Source organism: Bacillus rossius, chromosome 7 (assembly GCF_032445375.1).
Source record: "Bacillus rossius redtenbacheri isolate Brsri chromosome 7, Brsri_v3, whole genome shotgun sequence".
Taxonomy (NCBI): Eukaryota; Metazoa; Arthropoda; class Insecta; order Phasmatodea; family Bacillidae; genus Bacillus; species Bacillus rossius.
The window spans coordinates 7,422,659-7,449,489 of record NC_086335.1 but is presented as its reverse complement, the minus strand read 5'-3'; the positions used below and the strand labels follow the sequence as shown (position 1 = coordinate 7,449,489).

General features: G+C 38.3%; 1 protein-coding gene across 1 annotated transcript in view; it reads left to right on the top strand.

The window, feature by feature from the left end:
• LOC134534400 (sodium-dependent nutrient amino acid transporter 1-like) overlaps positions 1-26,831 on the top strand; it is a 241,445-nt gene that overhangs the window by 51,955 nt on the left and 162,659 nt on the right. The window contains exons 2-3 of the mRNA XM_063372865.1: positions 972-1,215; positions 18,515-18,759. Of these exons, the coding sequence (XP_063228935.1) occupies positions 972-1,215; positions 18,515-18,759 (489 nt within the window). The remainder of the gene's footprint in view (positions 1-971; positions 1,216-18,514; positions 18,760-26,831) is intronic.

Below are 26,831 nucleotides of genomic sequence, written 5' to 3'. Positions count from 1 at the left end.
TGTTATGAACGTGAGCAAGGCCACGTCACGCGCAGGTGCACGCTGTAACATGAGATGTGCAGTGCGCACCTGGTACACCACCTTATCTCCCTCCAGCCCTCAGCTCCCCCGCGCGGCACTGTTAGTTTGACATCCGAAACCTGCTAGCTGCGGAGTTACGCAAGCCGCCGACACGTGTTTTCGAGAGATTTCTGTTGTCGGGACGGCTCGAAGTGACGCGACTGGCCCCGGCCGCTCTAGTGAGTTCTGGAATTGCGCCGGGGCATATATATATGCCCGAGATCGTCAGTGGAGTTGAGTTGAGTCAGTTCGGAGTGTTCAGTCGGGAGTTCTCCCGCGGCGGAGTTTCCGGGCGATAGTGCCGCGGGTGCGGCAGAGTGGCGAAGTCCTTGGACGAAGGTTCCAGGGCAGGGAGTGAGTGAGTTCAGTGGAGTCGGGAGTTTTCCCGCGGCTGAGTTTCCGGGCGATAGAGTCGCGGGTGCAGCGGAGTCCCGAGCGAAGTTGCGAGCGAGGAGTCGAGTGGATCCTCGGCGAAGGGGAAGTGCGTCGGCGGCGGCGGAGTCCCGCGGCGGAGACCCACGAGGGGTGCTGCGGCGAGAGTTGCGCCAGAGGTGCGGCCCAGCGCGGTGTGTGTCACGAGTGACTGGGGAATAGACCTTTCTTTAAGTGTAATTAATTATTTGCTATTTTAGAAGATTTTTGTAAGTGACATAAGTAGTGGCAATAAATAAAACTGTGTAGTGTAATAAAATCTTTATTTGGGCTATCCTTTACGAACCCGCGGTAAATCGTAACAATATAGCCAATTATGTTTAAACAATGTAAATGATGCATACTGATATGAATGTAGAGCCCCATTGCGTGTTTTATTGGCTGTGACTAACACTGGGGAAAATGGGTGTGAAAATAATTGTTAGTAGTGTTTTTGGGCATGATTACTTAGTAATGAGTTGACGTGTGTGTGTGTGCAGATGGGGCGAATACTGTCGCTGAAGAGCGCGCTGCACGAGCCGATAGCGGCCGACCACTCACCGTCTGCGGCGACCACAGGAGTGTTCCGCTCTCTGGCGGAGCAGCCGCCGTCCGCCGCCATGCCCGCCTCCATGCCCGCCGCCATGCCCGCCGCCATGCCCGCCGCCATGCCCGCCGCCATGCCCGCCGCCATGCCCGCCGCCATGCCCGCCGCCAGGAGCCACGCCGAGCCAGCGCCCGCAGGTACGGACACGCTAGGAGTCACCTCGCCTCACAACACACGCCAGGCACTACTGAGGCTGGATCCCATCTCGCAGCCCTGCCAACACCTAATACCCTGCCATCGGCCGGGCATTAACTGCAAGTGTTGGTAACAGTGTTTCAACCACAGCAATCCCTGCAAAACACACCTAACACCTGCTGCCGATTATTTAGCAAGAGTGAATGTATCTTAAAATAAAAAGAAAAGTAATGGCAATTGAGTTGCTTTGAAAATAAAAATATTGTTTACAACAACAATATTTATTCTTATTTGTCTCAAAAGTAATATAAAACATAATCAATGAAAAGGGACATAAATAAAATAAGCCATCTGAATTTATCTCTTAATATACAACCCTCACCTACGCAATATAAACAAAACACTAATTTTAATGTCCGATTCACAATGAATTAACACTGTTATATAGATTATACTATTAATATAAAATTACATGGGCTCTTTAAGCAAACAATTGTTAGTAAAAAATAATTTGGCAACTGTGCGCACCATAAGAATAGTGGGAATAAGATACATAATTACCAGCAAATATTAAAATATAAATATATTATCAGGGCACCGCGCGTGTTCAGAGCTAGTGTTTAACAGTTCCCACTCGCTGGCGCCGGCTCTAGTAGTCGGAGAACCACTCGCTCACCTACACCGAGCTGCCAGATGATCTCTCGGTACCAGGTCTTCTAAGAGCTCAGCAGTCACTTGTTTCTGCATCAGAGTTCTCGCACTAATCAGTCACACTACCTCTCATATAGGCTACTGCTGGTCTTTGTCCTTTGGCTGAAGACTGTCACTGCGCACTCGCTGCGGTCAATATGTGCGCTGTCTCTTTTCAAGCGCGCGACTATCTTACGTAACTCAATTGTGAACCCACTTCAGGCACTTACGAAAAAGCACCTCGGACAATCATTTTCATGAATGCCCTTCCATACGTAAGCGTAACACTTCATATGTAACTCACGTAAGAACACGTACGCACCGTAGTATCACCCATGAACCTAAGTCCGATATACCTAAGTGCAGAAGTGTCTAACAAACGCTGCGACGAACGGCAACGTCTTCCCAAATTTGACTAAGTCCAAACTTGTATGAGACTATGTCCTACCTCTTCCTACAGTGTTTCAGTTAAGAAATATTCTGTCACCTCAGACTCGGAAATTACTCTATCACTTAATTACCTAAGTGTATCGTTGCCAACCCAGAGGTGCGTAGTTGCAGCGGTGTCTACTGTCGGAGTGGCGGTGGGCTAGAGGCGCTCTCTGTGCGCACTCCTTGCTGTTACTGCTCTCCAGGGGCTTATATGCCCGGAGCAACGCCGGTCGGCCCACAAGAGAACCTCCTAGAACACGCTTCTATGCCCGCCTTCTTCATCTCCGGATGTAGACAATAGGAACGCGTTATTTTTCCTTGGGACACTTCTTTTCGTAGCAGAACCACTGTTCCCCTGGCTGTTAAACTGCTTACTGGGCGCGCAAGCATTGCGGGTAGCGAACCCCGCAGGCGTCATGTTAGTGATCGGACTGAATAATTACAAGACAAGCGCTAGGAGGGAAGCGCGCCACCTAGGGCTCATTACGGCGGCCCACTTGGTACAAATAATTTCCGGTAGCCAACTTAGTTTACGTCATTTCCATTGGCTAGCTTTGATCGCATCATTTACAGAAGCCATCTTGACTTGTCTCATTTTGCTAGCCATCTTGGATTACTTAATTTCTGTCCACCATTTTTTAATCGAGCGCCCCACCCCCAAATATGGCAGTTATCCGTACATTGCATCATCACCATCATCACAGAGAATCCCACTTCCGAACATTGCACTTCTCGTTACATTGACATGCTTTCGGGCACTGCACTCCTGGTTGTTGTGCTTTATGTTACAAGGGTCATATCCATTCCTGAGTTACTCTTATCGGTGGTTTGTGACGGCTGGAGGTAGCCGTCATTGATTTGTATCCTCATGGTGGAGACAGCCATACTGTCGCCATCTTTATCTCTGGTGCTGGTGGTTCCCAAAACATGCTCGTGTTGCCGTATATGCACGTAATGTCGATGTTCTATTTCCTGCCAGTGTTATTATGAACCTTAAAAACCAAAATATAAAAAATAGATTTAATTCACCTATATATTTACAATATGTAGATAAAATTATAAAATTTATTAAAAAGTAATAGACACATTATATTTTATTCAATAAAATGTAACAAAATAATAACTCTTTATTCTAGTACATGTCACGGCCCTGACTTGTACCGCCGAGGTCAAAGCTGACCAACATCCCACACACCCGTTGTTGAAAAAGGAAAATTAGACTTTTCAAAAAAGGTGAGAATCACTAAAATCGCAAAATAATCTCTCTCGTAAATCCCCTGCCTCAGCTGCGTGTGTAGGTATTCAAAATGATTATAACAAAAGGCAGAATCTTTTTTTCAAAATTAATAATACAGGCAAACGGGGTTGGGAAAAGGTAGAAATTATCAAAATAACATAAAGACTTTTCTCCAAAAAAGGAAATAAGATTTATTGTAACTGGCCACAAAATCCTTTGTTATCTTCGCTGCATTGGCACAAATTAATTTTCCTAGAAATAATAACGTTAACGATTTATAATTAATGACGTCTACATAAGGCGTATTACATAGATACACTTTAGTTACCTACTGACAGCCAACGGGCACAAAATGTTAAATAAAAATAGCTATCACAAACTCATCACAAGAAAATATTAAAATACATGTTACTCAAACTGCAACCTGTATTATAGAAACACATAAAAATATACATAACTTATGACTATTAATTTTCAAAAAATACTATAATCAATGCGCATCCTTCAAACAAAGTTAAACAGGTTTGTTGTATTCTACACAAAGCAAGTCTCTTTACTCTTCACTTGCATACACGATACGTTCAAAAAAAATTGTTTGTCTGTAAAGTCGGTTTACGGACGATAGTTTAACGTGACAACGTCATAACAAAACAATGATGAAATGATTGCATACTTTTATGAATAAAATTGAATCATTTTTATTGAATTATCACTATTTTGTATGGATACAAAGAAGGAGTGAAATTAAATCTATAATTTAATTGATAAATTTACTTTTATTTGCAATCATTAATTCAAATATGTTTATTACTTTAACGAAGAGATTATTTTAACTATAACTTTTATACATGTTTGCTATTTAACTTTAAGATCGTCGAGAATTTTTTACGCTTTTTCGCAATTACACATTTAACGACGTAGTTTGTTCGTCGTGAAATTAAACGTAGAATTCAATAAAAATGCCCCTGAAGTTAATAAAATAAGTATAAGTAAGTTTTAAGAAAGAAATTCGGCTTCAAACTCCAACCCAGACGCTCGTGGTGCGCTGGGGCCGAGATTAAAATTCGTCGAGAATATTTTACGTTTTTATGTCTTCCAGTGCTCAAAATGATATGCAGTTGTGGCCCCGGGCACGAAATTTTATTTATAATTCATTAATAATAACGCCCCTCGCGATAAACAAGGGAAAATATCTATTAACGAGTGCCTGGTTGCCGCGGAAACGGCTAGATAGCGCGATTCGTTCGGTTCGCGTCCGTCACCGTAGATGGCAGCACCGTAAGGGAATAATGTTATTTTGTTTTTATAATACGATTTTGTAACAAATATGCATCCCAAATACACCAAACCTATTTATAATGTGTTACAATATTTTTAAAACATTATGCAAAATATCCCGGGTGTAGTTCAAATTATTATGTGTAACTGTAAAACACCATTGTTCGTACAAAAATGTATTTGAAAATTCAACATTACTTTTAAATGACCGTACCGATTGTGCTGAAAATCGTTGGACGATCGTTAAATTACATAATATTAATAATTCAAACGACGAAAACATGATTGAAAAGTCAAATCGATGGTTGTTCCAATCGAGTGGAAGAGCGATAGATGCGGCGCAAGCGTACAATGAGCGTAACGGGACACATCATTGTTGGATAATGTGGTTACGGGACACTTTTTCGTGAGTGAAACCGGTGTTCATAGATTTATTAGACGTTGTCACGTCAAAAACGTAATGAGAGGCCTCGATGCCACGTAATTAAAAATCTTCAAGCTCAGCATGTTTTTTGCCGTAAGATATATCAGTACAGGTTAGAGGTGGGTTGCAGAGTATCAATCAGCTACTTTGTAACTGATACACGCCTGTATCAAGTACTCCAAACGAGTACACTATTCAAGTATCAAGTACTTTAGTATCAGTTTAGAATTCACCTGGAACAACACCACGGCCAATGTGCGCAGAACCCGATCGCAGATGACAGTCACTTGGGCGGAGCTTGTGAAAGGGGAGGGAGCGGCACGACGAATAAGGGATAAAGAAGGGAAAGATTGTGGGGGGGGGAAGCCTACGATGTACTTACATCAAGTCTGTCCCTGCCCGAACACGCCCGAATATTCACCTTCGGCCAACCTCGGGTTTATTTATATATATTTATATTTCTCTGTTTATTTTAATGTAGCTATACTAACCTAACCAACCGTCCATAGTGTTCTAAAGTGTTTTAATGTAGCTAACCTAACCGACCACTTTTAATATTTGAATTAATTTTTCCTGCGCAAAAATAAAACAAATCCCGAGGTTGGCCGAAGGTGAATATTTGGGCGTGTTCGGGCAGGGACAGAGCTTGATGTACATATTAGGCTTCTCATCTAAGTACACTCAGTGCGCAGTGCGTGCTCCTTGCAAAGATTGAAGCCTCCGATTACGAAAGGCGTGGAAAGAGAACACCGATACCTTTTTACGACTACGAAGAATGTAGAATGAGAAAACTGATACCTTTATACGAAGAAAGTGGAAACAGAAAAATGATACCTTTTTACGCTGGTGATGACGGCACGGAGGATGTGTAAGGGGTCGTCCATTAATCAGGTGATGTTTTTTTAGCAAATTTTAAACCCCCCCTCCCCCCTAGTGATTTGTGGTGAGGTTTCAGACAACCCCCCCCCCCCCCCAATAAATCACGTGTATTTTTTGGTGCAAAATATTTTTAAAAATTTCGGAATATTATCTTTAAATATAGGTATAATCTAATTTAATTCTGGAAAATTAAGCACAGTGATAAAAATGTCCAGACACACATTTAGGTTGCAGGTTTATTCCCACTGGCATAAAAATAATAAAGGAAAGAATATGTGATTTACGCATGTATTCGGCGCCAAAATCACAGTCTTACTAGCGACTGGCAAGCCGAGCCGGGTGGTTCATGTTGCGGCGGGCGGGGATATTGTTGCCTGGCTACAGCGAGTCAAGGTCACGCATCGCTTTTCTGTTTAGTAGAAATCGGGCGACAAAAAAAAATACACGTGATATCTCTCTACACCCCCTCCCCCCTTGTGATATTTCGTGATTTTTCCCGACCCCCTCCCCCCCCCCCCTTTCGAGCCTCACGTGATTAATGGACGATCCCTAACCTGTAACGAGAATGCTGATACCTTGTCGCTTCCTGGGACCGCTACTGCTGTAGCTTATACAGAAGTATCAGCTACTTGTAACCAGTACATTACTGTATCAGTAACTGGTTGGAACAGATACCGAAAATTGCTGTAACAACCCACCTCTAGGTGGTTGCAAACTCCTATTTGATCCCACTAGTGTAATGGCGTGGCAACTGATCGTTATCTAAAAGTGCACTTAAATTTACACCAGCGGACTGTTTAGGCATATTACAAGATGACTCAAAACATACATATTGAACTTAACTAGGGAAGCGTAGCATTGGAAAACTAGAATTCTGCTACAATGCTTGAATCTTCACAAATCCAACATAAAGGATTCTTAAATCCACTTTTAGGTGGCAAATAATTTACGTTATTCATGTATTCTGATTCAAGGGCCCTACAATTCATGCAATGAAAACAGGGGAAAATAGTTTACTGCAACATTCTATTAACATTATCACACACGATTAAACATACTTAAAAATCACATCACATGTAGGTGTTACGAAACCTCATAGGATTAACACTGGACGAACAAATATTTATCAGTCTAACAAAGTTACACTCAACCCAAGGTAAAGGCTCCCTCATGCTGACGCGACTTATGTACAAGTGAAGAATAGGCCATGGCTTCTCTAACATAGAGACATAGCTCCTCTATCATAGACATAGCTCCTCTAGCATAGAGACATAGCTCCTCTAGCATAGAGACATAGCTCCTCTAACATAGAGACATAGCTCCTCTAGCATAGATACAATGTTCCTCTAGCATAGAGACATAGCGCCTCTTGCATAGAGACATAGATCCTCTAGCATAGAGACATAGCTCCTCTATCATAGAGACATAGCTCCTCTAGCATAGAGACATAGCTCCTCTAGCATAGAGACATAGATCATCTGCAAATATAAAGAGCCCTACCTTACCAGTTACTCTAAATTTAATGTCTGAAATACAAATTTAATACCGCACCAAACAGAAACAAACACTTACTTAATATTAACAGAATATAACTATTCCGTGGCGCACGCAACACACACCAAGTAACATTCCATTAAATGTCACTGTATGGCACTGTGCAGTTTTATATTGTTAAGACTGTGAAAAGGGCCTAACTAAACGTGGAGGGAGGCCAGAACCTGGCATGAACTGGGGTATACGTGAATGGAGCAGATCAGGTATACAAGGTAAATGGTTTCAGGTACACAGACATTTTATTCAAATACAAAGTCAAATCAAAACATTACGTTAACATTACTGATAATGTTAAGCGAAAACAAGGCAAGGCTAAATACATAAATTGGGAACAAATTTCTTTTTTGACAAAACGTGTTTGTTAACAATAATAAATTTGTGAGGTATGCCGGCTACACCGTAAACGATCCAAACAACTGACCGTCAAAGGGGGCAATGCCCAGTTGACTCGAAATAAAATCATTGCCAAGTATGAAGTTAAATTCACATTAAGTAGAATTACAAAACTACTGCAAAGTGCAGGTACAAAAAAAGGAAAGAATTTACACTATACTTTAATAAACAAATACGTGCGACGACGTCTCAGGGGGAGACAATTACAAACAAAAACGGAAGCGAAGATGAAGTTAATTTACAGCAAAAATCCAAACTTATTTTTGATGGTGGCGGCCGAAAAGGAATTTAGACAGAACAAATTTAAGAATAAATGACTCTACATTAGGGTGAGGGCCACCGCCTCACTGACGACTCAAACCAACTTACATTATTCCCCTGAGGTCGCACACGCACGTAGTTCAAACAGAACCTAACGGACTACATGCTAGTAGAGGTACAACAGATCAGCTACCGCTGACAACCGAGCCTGACTAAGGAAACCAGTAGAAGAAGGCCCTCAACATGGTTGCAGCTCAATTTATAAGCTCGCGCCGCAGCGCGTGCATGCGCCTATCAAAAGGGGGGGGGGGGACGAGTACAAATTGAAGGGCTTCGTGCAGTATAGTGACAAGCCACATCATGCACAAACAGAGATATAGCAATTTTAAACTTTTACCAAATTCTATAATTCTTGTTATTGCTTTATTTAATGTGAGCATTAATGATTATCTAACTTAATTATTGGAAAGCATATTGGCCACTTGTATTTTCACCAATGGTGTAAATTGAGACCAGTAGTATTTTTTTAACTTTCATTTGTGTAAATATTTGTGGCTTATCACTTTATTGCTCATCTCATAAGTTGCTCAATGTAGATAAATAATACTGTGATAATGCACATGTACGTGAGGCATGTCATATTATTGCCTTGCTTTAATTATCAAATTATATAAATGTAATAAACACATGTGGTGCATATAGAAAATGTCTGATCAGTTACTATAACATTAGTGCGACTTATTTAACTTAACTACGCGAACAAACAACAATACCAAATAGGCAGTAAGTGGAAATAGCACTTAAAATACAGTAGTATATTCTTTTTACATAACAAAGTTTAAGTCAACAGTTCCACATCTGCATCAACATCCGTAGCACTATCAGCTTGAAGTCCATTATAGAAGTTGTGGTGGACAGAAGGAAAAAACGGTAGAAGGCTTCGCACATCATCCAACTTCTTCTTGTTAATCTTCAGTGATGCTGTATATTTCCTCAGCAGATTACAAATTTTTTTTCCCGTAGGTCTGCCAACCTTGCAAAAATTCACCCTTTTGTAGTGTTCATTCACTGCATGCTTAATGAAGAAGCTAGTTAGTTTTTCAGAAGTGAACTTGAATGCAAGCGCGGAAGAAAATTTCACTACCTGGCCACATTTTGTTTCCTTAGATTTCCTTATATTTTTTAAAAGACTATCCATACTAACAAAATCAACTTGTGACATACTTATCACTTTCAAGGGTCTCTTTCTGTTTGCTTGTTTTATTATATCGAGCCATTCTGTTGGCGAAAATATTTGAGAAACCTTCCTGTGGCACTTCTTTATTAAATAAAAATCTCTGTCAGATGGCATATGTGTGTGTCCAACTATAAGAAAATAATGATGAATTTCCTTAAGGCGCTGTTCTTTGATGAGTTGATTCCAAAGAGATACTACTGGCCAGTTCTTATTTTGGTAAGGTAAGTGGACTTTATATATCGTCAACATAGATTTTTTAAACCATAATATTTTGGCCTTTAAACTTTCATTTACATCAATAACTTGACGACTGCTCGTTGCAATCAATATATTGGCTACTGCCAACTGCCGATTGAAGACTGCTAAGCAACACTCTTTCCTATATTTTATATAAAAATGTAATAATAAATACTAATATTGTTGTGTGATAATGCCGTGCTAATGTAAACATACAAGCAAGATAATGATATGCCACACTTCTTTTCACACCGGGAATATTTATATAGGTTATTAATTATCCAGACAATATAACATAATTTACATCATACTTATGTAAATAAAACTTATTATCTAGTGATAGGGATAAAATTCGCAATTGTATTCATTATTGTATTGATATTTTGGCATATCATTAAATGTGACAGTACGTAAATACCATTGGGAGCAAGAGTATGATAAGTCACAAATTACAATTAATACTTACACCATACGAATTACTTGCAGATTCGTTATCCTTTGGTTTGTAGGTTTCATCCGCATCACTATCATCAAAAACGGAACAATTACTTAACATCGTCACTGTCCGAACTTGCCTCAGAAGCACGTTTTCTTGAGCTACAATGTGGCATGTGTTCACTGATGTCGGCCATCTTTAACTGTGGCTTATCATGTTATAGAAGAGAAACACATGAAAATGGCAGTTGAGCATTAAGATGATTTTGAGGTTCTGCTGCTATCTATTGAGATATTTACTAACCTTTTGCACACACGATAGATACAGCAACCCTGGATCTAAAAATAATAAAATCTCACTTTTCATAAAAGTGTGGCTTGTCACTATACTGCACGAAGCCCTTCAATTGAACAAACACTAGGAGGGGGGGAAAAGGAGGGAGAAGGAGGGGAGCGGAGTGCCGGAGGCCCGCGACGGCGCGCGCAGTTCGAAAGTAGCGGGCCTGACCGCTACAACTGTGCCAAAGCAGAACTAACAAGTTATCTACGTTTATACATCATGGAAGGGCTTTATATTCGAATATTTAGAATTTATTATTCTTTGATATTTATATTGTAGTTTGTTTTCTCTGTCCTTGCAAACTTGTGAATTGATTTGTTTTCATTTTTAAGTTGTTTAGTGATATTGTAATTTATTGTGCCTGTACATATAATGTAATGTAAACACAGTTATGCGTTATTGAATACCAGACTGGAAAATGTTTACTTTATAATTTCCCTCAAAATTACTGGGCCTCATTAACTACAGTAGGTCAAACATACGGTGTCTATTATTTACAGTTTTTGAACGGACTTTCAGACATTGACATTAAAATACTTATAAAATAAAAAAATAAAAATATTTATACACGATTAGCTAAATTTGTGCTACACAAATATGTTTGTTTTATTTATTTCTGCACAATATTCATCTGCCAAAGTCTGAAATCTCGTAGTAGAACCTGTCAATATTTAGAAAGTAAGACGGTTTAGATAATGTACATGGTACGAAACTCTATTGTTTTTCATTCTGACTCCTACTATTTTTCCATCTCTAGTGGTAATGGTTGGCGATATAAAATATTATTTCGGACGAAAGTTTTGAATAAAATTGTAAGATTTTACAATAAAATAAAAACGGATTTAATATCGAATATGGTAAAGAAATTTTTTTTTTGTATTTATACCCCGGTTTACTTCAAACCCTTGCAGGAATGGTTTCTCTTATGAAAAATTATTTCAGATAATAGTTTTAAATAAAAATATTAAGTTCATAAACAATCCAAAAAGATTTGATGGTGTGCTTACTAAGGGAGTTTGAATTTTTTTGCCCTTTAACTTTTGTTCCAACCTTTGCATCAATGGTTTGTGTTATCAAAAATGGTTTCAGAGAAAAGTTTTTGATATAAACTATCATATTTCCAATCTATTTGATCGGATTCAATGGTGTTATGAATATCTTTGTCGTCCAACCCTTATTTTCCCTACCTCTTGCCGTTATGGTTGGTCGTATCAAAATTTTATTTAGACTAATCTTTTGTATTACTTATACTAGTTATAATACTTCAAACGGATGCAATATTCGTCATATTATGAGAGCCACATGTATTTTTCTGTTGTTCAATAAAACTTCCCTGTGTCTACCCTTTTGGTCAGATTTTGCCTGATAACGAACTCGATCGAGATTTTTCATTACTATATTATACGTATCAGTATTGGAAGTGATTTCTGCAAAATTACGGCAATTATAATGTCCATAAAATGTGATGTATACAGATATACCTCTAACTGCTACAAGTGATAGTCTTTTTCTAAAAATCTACCTATTAAAATGCATATACATGATTCTACTTAATTAATTATTTACGACACTATTTTGACCTCGATAAAACAAGTTTTTCTTGTGTTATAAAAGCTTGCTAAAATTATTATAAATATATCACTAACAAATATATACACAACAGTGATGTACATAACCGTGGTTGGTAGTTTATAACTTTCTGCTTTGAATAACGTAAATGTGGTTGAATTCATAACAAATTAGTTTTTTTGAGGAACTTAAATTGATTATATATATATGTATATAATTTTAAAAATGCACCAACTGTTATTAAAAGACAAAATATGATACCATCTGGACACATGCACCAGTAAAATAACTTATTTTATGTTCGCGTTTTTAAGATGATTGTGTAAGATTTCAAGGAATTAACTTTAACCTTTCAATTCTTTACAGAAAATCTATTTGTGTTTTAATTATTTGCTCATAGTTTTGACGAGCGTGACTTGTAGAACTAACTGCTCGCCTGTCAATGAAGTGGCCCTTAAGGCGATTGGTGCACGGTAAAAAACGGTCACAGGCCCGAAAACAATGAATTTTGTATCATATGACCACTAAAGAGTCTAGATGCCTATGTGGGTGACCGTTACTATGTAGGGAGGTCAGGAGCTTAGTTCCAGCTCGTCAGTGGCGAGATGGCCTTCATACGAGAAGGGTGTCGCTGGTGGTCGCTCTGCGGCCTGCCATCTAGCGGGAACTAACAAAACCTCGAAGGTTGTATCTCGCTCTCCCTCTAACACACAGCCGATAAGGTTCTATCGTGCCCGGAGGAGGGGAAGGTTTATCAGGGTTCTCTTTCACTCATCCTTCGCCATGGGGAGGCGGAATGGATTATTTTGTCCGCAACTGCGCAGACGTCATGTGGCCACTCCCGCACTCTTCTCACTCAACTCGCTCATTCTCTCACACTATTTCAATAAATCTTTTCAAATCTTCAACATCAATACTTTAAACCATTGCGCTTCCTACGAATTAATTATATTTCATGCAAGTGCCCTAATTCAGCTGCAAAAAAATAAAACGCGTAGTCAATTTTTTTCTTCAAAAACCTTCCCAAACACTGTGTGTTAAAAAACATTCTGAAAGCCCATTTTTCTAGATAAATGGAAATTCTAAATCACCTACGCCACAAGGAAACATTGTGCTTTAATATTATGTAAAGAAAACACCTCTTAGTTTTATAGTTATGTAAAGGTGGTGTGATATGTTTTAGATGTCGCACCATCTTATCATCCATGTAGAAGAGTTACCCGAAAAGCTAACAAGACTATTGCCATGGAAATTGAAATATGGTTAAGGAAATATTTTTCAAATGTTTGTAAACAGTAAACAACATATAAAAAATCTTATAACTGTAAAATTAAAATACAAACAACCCTATAGCAAATATAATTTCAATATGAAAAAGTCTACAATAATGTTTACAAGAAACGAAATTGCAATAGCAATACAAAAATATCGCAATTTTGTTACATTGTTAATATATATATAATTTTTAATAAAGGCAATAAAAATTACATACTCAATATTTGGAATACAATAAATACCTTAAGCCCTACATAATTGCTGCGATATTCACAATAAATGCTTTTCTTAAATATAGTAATTAAAAAACATCGTAAATAAATTATGAACGTACATATTATGGTGAAGGAAAGTGGACACTATCACACTGAAAAATCTTAGAGGGTAGTTTTCCTCATCTTATTTCTTTCTTTGCGTTTTTGGTCTTGTTCGTTAAAATATTTCATGTTCAAATACTTGATACGCATATACGTTCTTGTCCTGACAAAACAGTATATAACTTCTTCTGGATATTTATTTTCAGTAGTTCCGCAAATAATTTTAATCAGTGATTCAAAAATCCGCTCTTTTTTGCACAAATTGTTGCCATGAATATTATCAAAACACATTTCAGCGATCTTTATTAATTCAAAAAATTCATTAGTGGGACATTTTAAGTTACCCTTTGATTGTACATGTATCCAGCTATCGTCCTCCGAATTGAAATCCGTAGTGCCAAGGTCAGGATATTTATTTCTGAAACGGTGAGCTATATAGCCAGAAACATATTTCAGCCCTTCAAGAGAAATTTCGTCACTTGAAAGGGGCCTGGCCTCTAAATCTAAGTCTATTTCTTCCATGTCAGCAAGATCTATTTCATTTAAAGGTGATTTCTCTTGAAATGTATTTGTAAAATACATTTCCTTGCACAAAAGTAGTTCTGTAATTTCATTCTGATAAGCACTGTCCTGTTCCATTTCATTTGACGAAAAATCACTTACCAAACACATTTCGTCTGTCTTCTCATCCGTGTTTTTCCGTTCAGCAAAAACTGCTGCAGAATGTTTTCACAATATGTAGTTTATAATTCTGTATTTAAAGTAAATGGGCGACAGATGCGTATTTTATTACATGCTTTATATTAGCTTCACCTGTATGTTTGTTTGTCTGTCCGTCTGTAACTCTTTCGACTAAGAGTGAGTGGCTCATCACTCTATAATGTCCCACCAATTTCATCACGTTCGTTAGCCGAGCGGTCTAAGGCACGCGAGACTTTACCATTTCTTTGTGACGTTGCAACTCCAAATAGTTATCTCAGATGGTAATAGGTAGTGTCGGTAACTCATTTCCCTATGATAATTATACATAAATATAGTTTAAAAAACTAAAAAAAACATGCTTTTAAAGAATATCAAACTAAAAAGTTAAAAATAAATATAGTTTAAAAAACTAAATAAACATGCTTTTAAAGATTATCAAACTAAAAAGTTATAAATAATTTTAAAATTTAATTTATGACAATAGTATATAAGCAATACTAGTATAAATGAGAAAAAAGCATGGGGCGCTTAATATACAAAAAATATGGCACAAAGCGCCTCAAGCTTTTTTTCTCATTTATACTAGTATTGCTTATATACTATTATCATAAATTAAATTTTAAAATTATTTTTAACTTTTTAGTTTGATAATCTTTAAAAGCATGTTTCTTTAGTTTTTTAAACTATATTTATTGATGTTCCATACCTCTAATATACGGACAGAGAAAAAAACCACTCTAACACATCTTAGTTCAGTTTAACTGTTAACAAATATTTAGGTTAACAGGTCCTATACATATTTCCGAATGTTTTACTGACTGAGTTATACTGGACAGTAATTAAATTGATCGCTGATATTTATACTTTTAAACGAAATTTTGAATTTATCATTTTATGTAAACTCTAATGCGTTAAAAAGTGTAACGCAACACTACACACAGGTAGTGATGTCTAGTGCACTGCCCTATGCACATTAGTTAACAAAAAAATAAAATGAAATATTAATTCCTGATAAATAATACCTTGATGTCGTGATACAAGTAACACATGCTTATCTGATATTTATCTCAATTAGAATACGAAATAGGAAGATAAAATAATTAACTGATTTTAAGACTGATTTATTACTTACACAGTACAGTGCATTTTGAAGACAAATGGTTCTTAAGAAGCGAAAATCGTACTCGATTAAAGGATGGTATGGTGTTCGGTATATTAAGGTTTCCCTCAAAGTAACGGTTTCAGAATGCTTTTAAGATATTAGTTACATCCCAACATAAGTTTAAAACATTTCTCTTAAGAGTGTGCTTCGTAGCATTAAAAAATGTGCCTTAATTATTTTGCAAATTTATCATTGTTATGGTGACGATGTCAGGGGTTTTCGTAATTTTTTTTTAGAAATATAGTACAGTATTAGCAACTACGTTAAGAACTGTTATTTTATTCACACAGAGAAAAGAAATACAAAATGCTAAAATTTGGCGTTTGTCTTTTTATATACTATATAGGTTTGTTATTATATGTGTGTTGTGACATGTATAAAAATGTTAAATATATTCAACAATATTTGGTAATTATATATATTAAAAAACTTTTATGTACGCGACTTGAAACTACGTGAAAGGTTTTCAGTCTATAAAGGCCTATTCTATGATTTTTTTAAATTTTTAATTCTTATGCAAACAATTAATAAAATTGGAAGTTTCTTACATTGTCAGTATATGCATAGCATTACAGTTATTCCAAACAATTCTCTACCAGTGTTTACCTAAGGTTTGCATGTTACGTTGGTTCTTCTACTAATACACGTATATTACAAGAGGTTTGTAATAGATTAAATGAGGTAAGTAAGAATTCGTTTTTATAAACGTTGTGTATGAAATTATAAATTTTGAGATGTATAATAACAAAAATAAGTGCGTTCCGAAGACATGTCGGTAGTGTTACCCACTAAAAAATATTATTCCCACTTCAACTCTCTGTAAAAATAAAAGTATGGGGTTGAATGCGTCAAAAGGGGTATATAAATAAAATTTGAGGCTTCTTCCTTATTTCATACGCTAGTGTCCCCCACTTGCAATTGCAAACAAAAATTTTTCCTCGATGTTGTAATTTACTCTGCGTAATCACAAAAAATGTTGGCAGTAAATAAGTATTTAATTTTTAAAAATGAAAGCATTCATGTTTCGAAAAAAATATTAAAGCGATGTGGGGAAAAATGTTTATAGATACTCCAGTAAAATTTTCAGTTTGATTGTTTTGATAGTTTCGGAGCTGTTGCGAGTTTAGTTTGGAGGATTCTTCGGCCGCGCGAGGCGAGTTTGGCTCTTTTTCATTTTCTTCCAGCATAGGAAGCCGATACCCGGCTTCACCTCGCATCCTCTGCTGGTCTTCCCTTGTCCTCTCCAGATGTATTACTGTATATTAGCTCTATGAGCGCGACCTTGACAGAGCCTCCTCTCTCGTCATCCCTCTACACACCATTCTTCCCCCTCCCCACCCGCAGGCTGCGGCCCGCCGGCCGGAGCTCCGCCGGACTACCTGGTTGCGACAAGCGCCGCCCTCAGCGCCACGTCGCGGGGACATTCTTCCCGGCGGCGAGAGTTTTACACGCAGCACTAGAACTGTCACTCCAGAGGGCGTGTTTTGAGTCGGATCGTATCAACAAAAAAAAAGGATATGAAAATATATACATAACTCAATAGTGTTCTGCCAATTATGTTTTCATTTTCATTTAAATTTATTCTTTAAATCGCTCCTGAAGTAGTCCAGCAGTGATCAATGGAAATTGTCAATATTAAACTGTAATTTTGACGATGAAAATTTTTTTCTTCTTACTTTTATATGTGCAGAAACCTATTCGTACACTCGTTTCTTGAACTATACTTAAGTTTAACATAATTATGTGTTTTCTAAATAATTCTGGCTTGGAATAAAAATAAATGCATTTAAAATGACATAACTCAGTAAAAAAAGTTTATTAAAAATATCCTAGGTATATTATGTCTTAAAAAGAAGCATCAAAAATAAATATGTACAGTTAAATTAGTTTTGTCGTAATATTTTCCATGCACCAATCGTCTTAATTCTGCAACACAAACAAAATCCAAACGAATGAGAGTGAGAAAGAGAGAGAGAGAGACAGAAATAAAATACAGCGCGTGACCTTGAGACATGCGACGCTACAGCGCTCTAACGTGAAAGCTTGGAATCACGAATACCTTCTTTCCGGAAGAAGAGCCGTTTAGCGGGGGAGTTAGCCACGATATAGCAAACCTGCAGAAACACACTGGTAAGATGTCTGTGATGCCTGCAGTGCAGCAAGGTGAACCCCTGGCGCGATGCAGCGTAGTTCTGGAGTGTGCCGCTTCCCATAGCTGTCCGTGATGTATGTGAACCAACAAGGCATTGGTCAACACCTGGCTTGTCTTAGAGTCATATCAAGACTGTGCGAATTGTATGCATCGCAGTGTTTAGTTTACATGTACATTTAAGAAAAAATTATGTCACCTGCAGTCTTTATCTTGATACTGTTATTACAAGAACGACTGTTAAGAGTTCGACATGTTTTGACAGGCACGTCGAGACCTACATGTAAAGTCGATACATCACAAACGATATTCGGGGTCAGACTTTTGACGTGATAACGTCTTATAAATCGACGAACGCCGGCTGCACGCACGAAAAATTGTCACGTTCCGCCTTAGCCGAGCATGCAAGAACCGGCCAACTACCGTGCGAGAAAATCTTTCTATAATATCAAACAGGTTAAGGTGTTTTTTTTTAACTAATTGTTCGTGATCATATTGAAACAAATTATTTGAATTAAATTTGCAAAACTGTAAATAATATTTGAAAAAATTAAAAAAGTATGCAATTTTTTCATCAATGTTTTCGTATGACGTTATCACGTAAAATTATCGTCCGTAAACCGACTTTTACAGACAATCAACCTTTTTTGGTGGTCGGGAGCAACATATGGGATATTCGCCAACAAAGAAGAGATGAGGACGGCGCACGCCTAGTGCTGGGTGTGTGCAGGCGCGCCGTGGAGCGAGACCTCCCCTCCTCGGCCAGGCGTCGCCGTCACGCCGGAGGACACGCCGAGGCCAGTGGAGACCAGGCGCTCGCAGCGGGCACACGGCGAGGCGCGGACCATGCCGCTGAGCCGCGCCAGCAGCCCCGGCAGCAGCAGCTCCGTGCTGGAGGGGGGCTCTGCCTCGTCGACCGGCGGCAGCGGCCTGGCCGGGTCCACGGCGGGCCTGCTGGCGCCGTCCGAGCCCCAGGTCAGTGGCCGGTGCCCCTCAGTGGCCGGTGCCCCTCAGTGGCCGGTGCCCCTCAGTGGCCGGTGCCCCTCAGTGGCCGGTGCCCCTCAGTGGCCGGTGCCCCTCAGTGGCCGGTGCTCCTCAGTGGCCGGTGCCCCTCAGTGGCCGGTGCCCCTCAGTGGCCGGTGCCCCTCAGTGGCCGCTGCCCCTCAGTGGCCGGTGCTCCTCAGTGGCCGGTGCCCCTCAGTGGCCGGTGCCCCTCAGTGGCCGGTGCCCCTCAGTGGCCTAGATGGCCTTAACAGGTCCCAGTTCACGGGGCACCTCTCTACTTTGTGGCTGGCAGGCTCTTACTGTTCAACTCCTAAACAATTAATGGAATAACGAATTGCCTTCAAGAACTCATTTCCGTTGCAAAGCGTGTTTTGATGGTCGTTAGTTTTAACACATCATTGTTAATTCATTGCCTGTGCTGCACTGTGGTGAAGGTCACATGTGACAATGTGACTAGTACATAAAATGTGTGGAATCTCATTGTTTCCAAGATGGTGTCTTTCCAATCTTCCTTAACTGAGGTCGCCATTTTCTTGTATGCCTGAAACACCTAAATTAGTTAATTTGTGAGGTCTCTTTCATAGACTTGGATAAATGTATGCATAGATATAAGCAGCAATATTTTTGTAATATTGTGACTGTTACTAGACTAGTATAAATTAGGTAAGCACTAAATGCGAGGCGGGGTGCCTCACTCCCCTTGTCACAAACAAGCTAGCTGTGTGTTTTATGCCCTTCCTGCGCTGACCGTGTGAGGTCGTGGCACGATGCAGGGCTGCATCTTTTACAGGTCACGGACCGAAACTTATAGAAGAGGGGAAAATTTTGAGGGCGTAGAAATAACTTCGGGTGCAAATATTACCACCTAAATTAATGGTTGCTAAAGTTATATATTTTTATTTAAATGTATGTAATTGGAATAATTAACCTGCCATTTAATTTTACGTCATCAGTGTTAGTTATTACAATATAAATTATAAAAATTTTGTATTAAAATTTATGTTAAATAACTAAATTATTCGTTAAAAAACATAATTCTCATTTTACTCTAATTTTTCTTTTTTAATTTATTAATATAATTAATTTTTGCAAGGGTAATTAACTTTTTCTTGCATTTCATAAGTCCAAATGCTACATTCCCAAATCCGGTATTCAAATTTACACCACTATCTTGAGCGTATAAGGTGGAGGTCCCAGAAAGACGTGTTGAAGTTTCAACCACCAACAAACATGTTAAGTTTTTAGAAACTAGGATCAGTTGTATTACATATATTTAGTTGCCTTTGTACATATTAAAAATCAGTACTTAAAATAAATTAGTACAGTGTCACCATAATTTCATGATTAAATTTGACACTTATGTCACGATAAAGTGTTTCTGGATGGAAAATGAGTTGTTTTCAAAATCTACATAAATATAAGGGCAATCAATGAAAGAAGATTATAGAGTAACTGGTAGTTAATGAACGTTTAGTTTCGATTAGTGTCTGAACAAAATACCTCAGAGGGTGCCAAGCTGAAGCTAGGAGGACCTCGGAGATATTGAGATAGATCTCTGCTATAAGTGACCTCCACTATCTTGAGATCACCTGCACTATTTAAGGGAAGCCTTTTTCACTTGAGTTGCCTTCCACAATCTTAAGAAAAAACTTTCCTAATCGGAGAGAAGGGGACCTACTCTCTTGGGATTATCGCTAATTTTGAAGTGAATATACCATATTGGTGGTATATCTGCTCCTTTGGAAGACATCCAACATTCATAGGAGGGCCCTGCTATCTTAAAGTGACTTCAGCCATCATGGGTGGATCTGTACTCTCTTAGAGTGATGCTGCTATTTAAGGGGTATCTTCACTATTTGGTGGGAATGTCTACTCCCTTGGGGTGACCTACATCTCCACCATCTAAGAGCATCTTATCCATAATTACGTCGCCTCTACTCTATTGGGGTGACATCCACCAACTTAAAGGGAACTACAAAATCATAGAGAGGCGTCTACTGTCTTGAGGTGTTTTTCACCATATTAAGGATACCTCCATTTCCACAGTGGATCCTTTACTCCTTAAGGGTGACCTCTGCCTTCTTTGGGGGACTTCCTATCATCACGTTGGATCACTATCATATTGGGTGTCTTTCACTGTATCAAGATGACCTTTGCCATCTTGGAGTAATTTGTGCCATCACTTGAAGACTTCTACTCCTTGGGGTACCTTTTCACTCTAAGAAAAATTTCACTATCATAGGAGGACATGAACTCTCTTGATGTGACCACAGCCATCTCGCTGCTTAACCTTTTTTTGGGAACTTATAATTCTCTCCGGGAGTGGTATGCATCTTGGGTGAACCTCAGACATAATGCGGGGACTTCTAATCTCTTGATGTTACCTCTTCCATATTGAAGGGCCGTTAAAACTTTAAAATAACCGTAATCTTAGGGTGACCTTCACAAGCTTGGGCTACACTCCGTAATCATGAAGGAACCTTTGCAATCTGTAGGGCCATATAAGAGGGCCACTATGCTGAGAGTATTTTATTTCACTTGGTGTGACTTTTACTATATTGTAGTGACCTCTGTTATCTTGTAGTGATTTGCAATATTTTGAGACACCCTGTAATATTGTTACATTTGGGGCAACATGTTCTAACAGGATAGGCCAATTAACTAAACACAGTTTTATTCATTACTACTATGTATTTACACTGTTATTTAAATTAAAACACTGAAATTGTTTGAACAAAGTAAATCACTCTTTCATTTAGTTCAAAGTTTACTCTCTTCCCTGAAGTTGGACTCGACAGTGGCTCTACCTACTGATTTTCTCTTACCTCGCACATCCGTTCCAACACACTGCCTCGCAGTACTCACCCGTCCATCAAACAACACAGTCCCGATGCACACGAAGCTCAACGCTCTTCATCCACTTTCGCTCACCAAGTAGTCACTCGCCCTCTTCACTTCACTGCCTCGGAGGCTAGCATAGGTTGTTTATATCACTCAGCCCCTTTCTGGAGTGATCTCACACCTCTTTGAAGTGTCGCATCATCAGGGTTGACTTGACACTCCAAGCTTCCAGAACAAGAGTGTTCTTGATATGCCCCTTCACGCAGGGGGGATCTGAGAGCGTGCCGAACCCTCCAGAGCCGCAGAGATAGCACAGGGGAGGGTTGAAGCAGGGGTAAGGGGTAGCGCAGCACCATTGCCAACCCTATTAGGGTTGTAGTGGTAATTGACCACCCCTCACTGGCGGGCTAATGGGTCAGCTGATTGTCTAGTCGGGTGGTTGGGCTGCCTAGAGGCATTGCCTCGTAACAATTTATTAGGGGTCCTCTGCTATCTTGGGGTGACCCTCGCTTTCTAGAGGGTACTTTCGTCTTATTAGGAGGACATACAGTATATTGGAGGGACCTTTGCTTTATTGGCAGTATGTATGCTGAGAAAGGGGTAGTGGGAGGGAGAGGCGGAGAGGAACGGAGAGGGATATATAGAGATATAGAGTTAGGTATAGAGAGAGCTATACAGATAGAGATAGATAGAGAGATATAGGGAGTTACAGATATGTATAGAGATAGAGCGGGATAGAGACACACACACTCTGTTTATGTATACCTAATTTTAAAAATTTGTAAAAAATATAAATTAAAGAGACATTGCAACGCATGCGGGGCATTAGTTAGTCTCTGTATATAAAAATAAATTGCAGTGCGTTTAACTCGAAAAAGGCTCACCGATTTGAATAATTCAAAATTTTTTTCGCCTAAATACTGGGGTGGTTTAGGAAAAAAGATCATTAGGAAAAACCCAAAGAAATAGCCGAAGTAATGAAAAAAAACGAAATTGGTAATTTTTTATGGGAATTGCCACTTCCGATTACATTCAATAGATGGCGTACATGGCGGACCTTTCGTGTGACAGCTGCGCCTTGCATAACTGTTTTTCCTCTATGCGGTTGTGTGAAATCTATTACATTTAAAAAAAAATTTTTTCCTTAAAGAAAGGTAGTGGATTTTGAGAATATATTTAGTTAAAGCGAATTTAATTACGTTTTGCGAACATTCTTTTGGATCAGCCGTTCCATTAAAGTAAATTGACTTTGCAGGCTTAGACATAATGCTGGACAGAACTTTGAAAGATCTTCGTGACAATCAAAACATTTTTGGTGGAGCAATGATTTTGTTGTCCGGTGATTTTCGTCAGACTCTTCCAGTTATTCCACGATCAACTGTAGCTGACGAACTAAACGCTTGCTTAAAATCATCAAATGTGAGTGATTTTGTAATATCGAAAGGCAGATGTGTAGTCGAAGCAAATGTTGGACATTTGTGATGGGAAGATAGCAGTTGACATCTCCACGGATTCATCACATCGCCCACTGATTTCTGTCAGTTGACCGAATGGAAGGAGGCGCTCATTCGGCATGTTTTTCCGAACGTAGCGCAGAACTTGACTATTGGTGGCGAAAAAAAAAATGTCGATGATCTCAATGCGCCCATTCAAAATTTTATTCCGACACAGTCATTTTATTTCAAATCGATTGACGCAGTTATAAACCAGGATGAGGGAGTCAACTATTCAACGAAATTTTTGAATACGCTGGAATTGCCTGGATTACCACCTCACAATTTGGAAGAAAGTCGGCTATGTCATCATCATGTTGCGTAACATCAATCAACCTCTACTATGCAATGGAACTAGACTGGCTGTGAAAAAGCTTATGAACAACTACATCGAGGCGACGATTATCAAGGGAAAGTACAAAGAAGAATATATTTTCATTCGCGCATCCAGATGATTCTAACGGACTTTCCATTCGATTTTAAACGGCTGGCCTTCGCGATGACCATCGACTAATCACAAGGCCAGTCGTTGGAAGTTTGCGGAATTAACTTGGAGTTTCCGTGTTTCGCGCATGAACAACTGTATGTCGCGTGTTCGCGTGTCGGAAAGCCATCATCTTTATTTATTTATGCACCGAAAAACAAAACGAAAAATGTATTTTACCAGAAAGCTTTGCATTGAATGCTAACTGCATTTATCTTTCATGTAAATAAAATACATTGAATTCATTTAAATTACAAATGAGTGTCATTTAATAACCAAACAAAAACCAAACCGTACACGATGCGGCTAAAATTCTCGATCTCAATGAATTAGAGTTGGATGGTCGATAGGGATTGATAATCGCTTATGAAGAGTTACATTCAAATTAATTTTAGGTGGTACGAAGTTCATCGGGTCATCTAGTTTATATATAAATTGGAATTGCTACTTAATTATTCCTTATTCATTAACATATATTTGTAATAACTCGGAGGTTTAGCTCTAGTATAACTGAGCATAGTCGTGAAAGAAACTGAAATAAAAGTTTAATTTAAACTGTTAAACCAATAACTAAACAATAGTTATTATTTCTGATTGAGACTTTGGAATATGAGTAGCTAATTTCTATTGGATACTGGTAAATGTTACGTTATTTGTCATAATTAGTCCGTAACAGTCGGGTTTATTCGTATTCGCAATATTGTAGGTACTGGTATTTAGTTATAAGGTGACGTAAGCTCGTCGTAAACTATTGTTCAGAAGATTGATTCTTACATCGGTGCACGGTGTTCATTTTGGACCAGTTAGAATGAAAATATAATTTTTTTTGTAAAATAGTTATCAGCTCTGTATTATTCCGAAGCTTAAATCAATTGGTGCCCATGCAAGTAACATAATTTAATCAATGTAATTCAACAAGTCTTAAGTTATATTTTGTGTTCATACTTTGGTAATTGTTAAACATTACTACCCTGTGAAGAGACACCTCTGCGAGGGTTCATAATGTATATGTACATACATGCGCATCATTCATGTTATACAGTTAGTACTTCGCAATATGGATATGGATAATGCATTGTGTCAAATTAACAGCATGTGGTCATCTGCTCACTCAGGTGCAACAACTGCGCCACTCTAAAAAAAACAGCTCTTTGATCTGCCACGTCAGTGAACATTTATCTAGGGAAAATTTTAAACTGCAAAAGTGAAACATTTTTATTTTTAAAGAAATATATTGAAATGCAGTGTTCCAAAACATTATACATTTATATATACAGTAATATACGTAGTTGCCAATATCATCTCGTGGTTCCACACTTCGTTTATTTATTCTAGCTCCACTTCTCATCGTCAAAATCATGAGACCAAGAATGACGAAACGCGCTCGGAAATCAGGCCAAGGACAGTCCAAGGTCTTAAACACTTGCGGAGGCATCTCGGGTACACATGGACAACCGTCATCAGTGCGAATGTACCAACATTCAAATTGGTGTTCACCCAAAGTGAGTTCAGAGTTTCACCAGTGTGCAACGTCGCCTTGTTTATTAGTTTGGTAATGAACATGATGACCGGGACTTTTTCCAGACTTCACCTTCATATCATTTAAAACGATGAAAAACGGGTTCATTAACGTTTTACACATTATATTTTGTTCTAAATTTTGCGTGTATTTAATTTAGACACTCATTTTTAATTTAACCAAATAATTTATTATTGAGACAACTGAGTAAAATTGAACTCTTTAAGTACCCGTATTCATTTCAGTATAATGAAATGTATATTTTTTTTATTTAAAATTTATTAAAATATTTTGACACACAAATTTTAAGCGTGGTTAACACTACATCATGAAAAGGATCAATACCTAAATGATTAAGTTACTAAATGTGTGCTAAGGGTCATAGTGCAGGATCTTAAAATGACTACTTACCAGCGAACAGTAGAGCCAAACATTACATCGTTGATTGGTCGCACTAAAGCAGAGTTGGGTATGTTTAAATTAACCATAATGATGAAAAAACACAAATATTATGAATTACTTAGATTGTACGTATGATATTGATTAGGTGATTCCTATTTCAATTAGTATTAAGATGTTGTTCATTGGCAATGGCTTTATAAGCTTTGTAAGCTTCGCTCGCGCAACTACAGGGTATTGCTGATATTTTACCATTGTAAGAAAAGTATATGTATGATTACAAAATTTTGTCTAAAGAAATATATACAACTAGCTAAACCCGGCCACGCTTTGCTGTGGCACAGTTTAATATTAATTCATTGTTTAATTTAATATTTTACTGTGCATGGCTGTGGAATGTAATAGAAGAAATAAAAATGTGTTTAGCTTAAATATTTTTATTGTAAAGCTAATGGAAGGACTACATTCCTTGTTTTCCCATTTTTTGCATAAACATATAGATCAGATGGTTTACCGACTCTGGAGCACCCGACATATAACTGTCCATGAGAGAAGCATTCATTTTCTAAATTCAAACCGCACACTTGCAAAGATTGTCCTTGTGCTTTATTGATGGTCATAGCGAACGCAAGGCGTATTGGAAATTGAAGTCGTTTGAACTCGAACGCCATATCTGTCGGAATAAGTGGCATTCGTGGAAGTAATACGTCTTCACCTTTATGAAGTCCAATCAAAATTGTTGCTTCAATAAGATTATCCATTAATTTTTTAACTACTAATCGTGTACCATTACATAATTTAGGCTGACAGATATTTCGAAGCAATATAATTGGCACACCCATTTTCAAATTCAAAATATGTGGTGGTAATCCTGGAACATCGAGTGAATTGAGAAATTCCGTTGGAAAGTTCACTGCTTCATTTTGGTGCACTACTGAATCAATAGATTTGTGTGTCATTGTTTCACCTTCGATTCTGTTTATAATACTATTGTTCATATCGTGTACGTCAACATTTTTAGCCGCTAGAATGGCTCTTTCGCTCAACCATGCATGATTTTTGAATTTTGTTTCGATGTTTTGGAATACCTTGTCTACTAATTCCTCTTTTGAATCTACGATGTTGCATAAATCAGATGATAAGCTGATTTTTCCTGTTTCTGGATTTGTAGGTACAGTGCCGTTACCAAATTCAATTAATTGTCTTGAAAATATGACTGCTGTTGGATCGTTCTGAAGTTTAACTCGCATATTCGTGGTTAAATGCATTTTTTTTACTGTGCTCCAAAAATTTGAATATTTTAAGC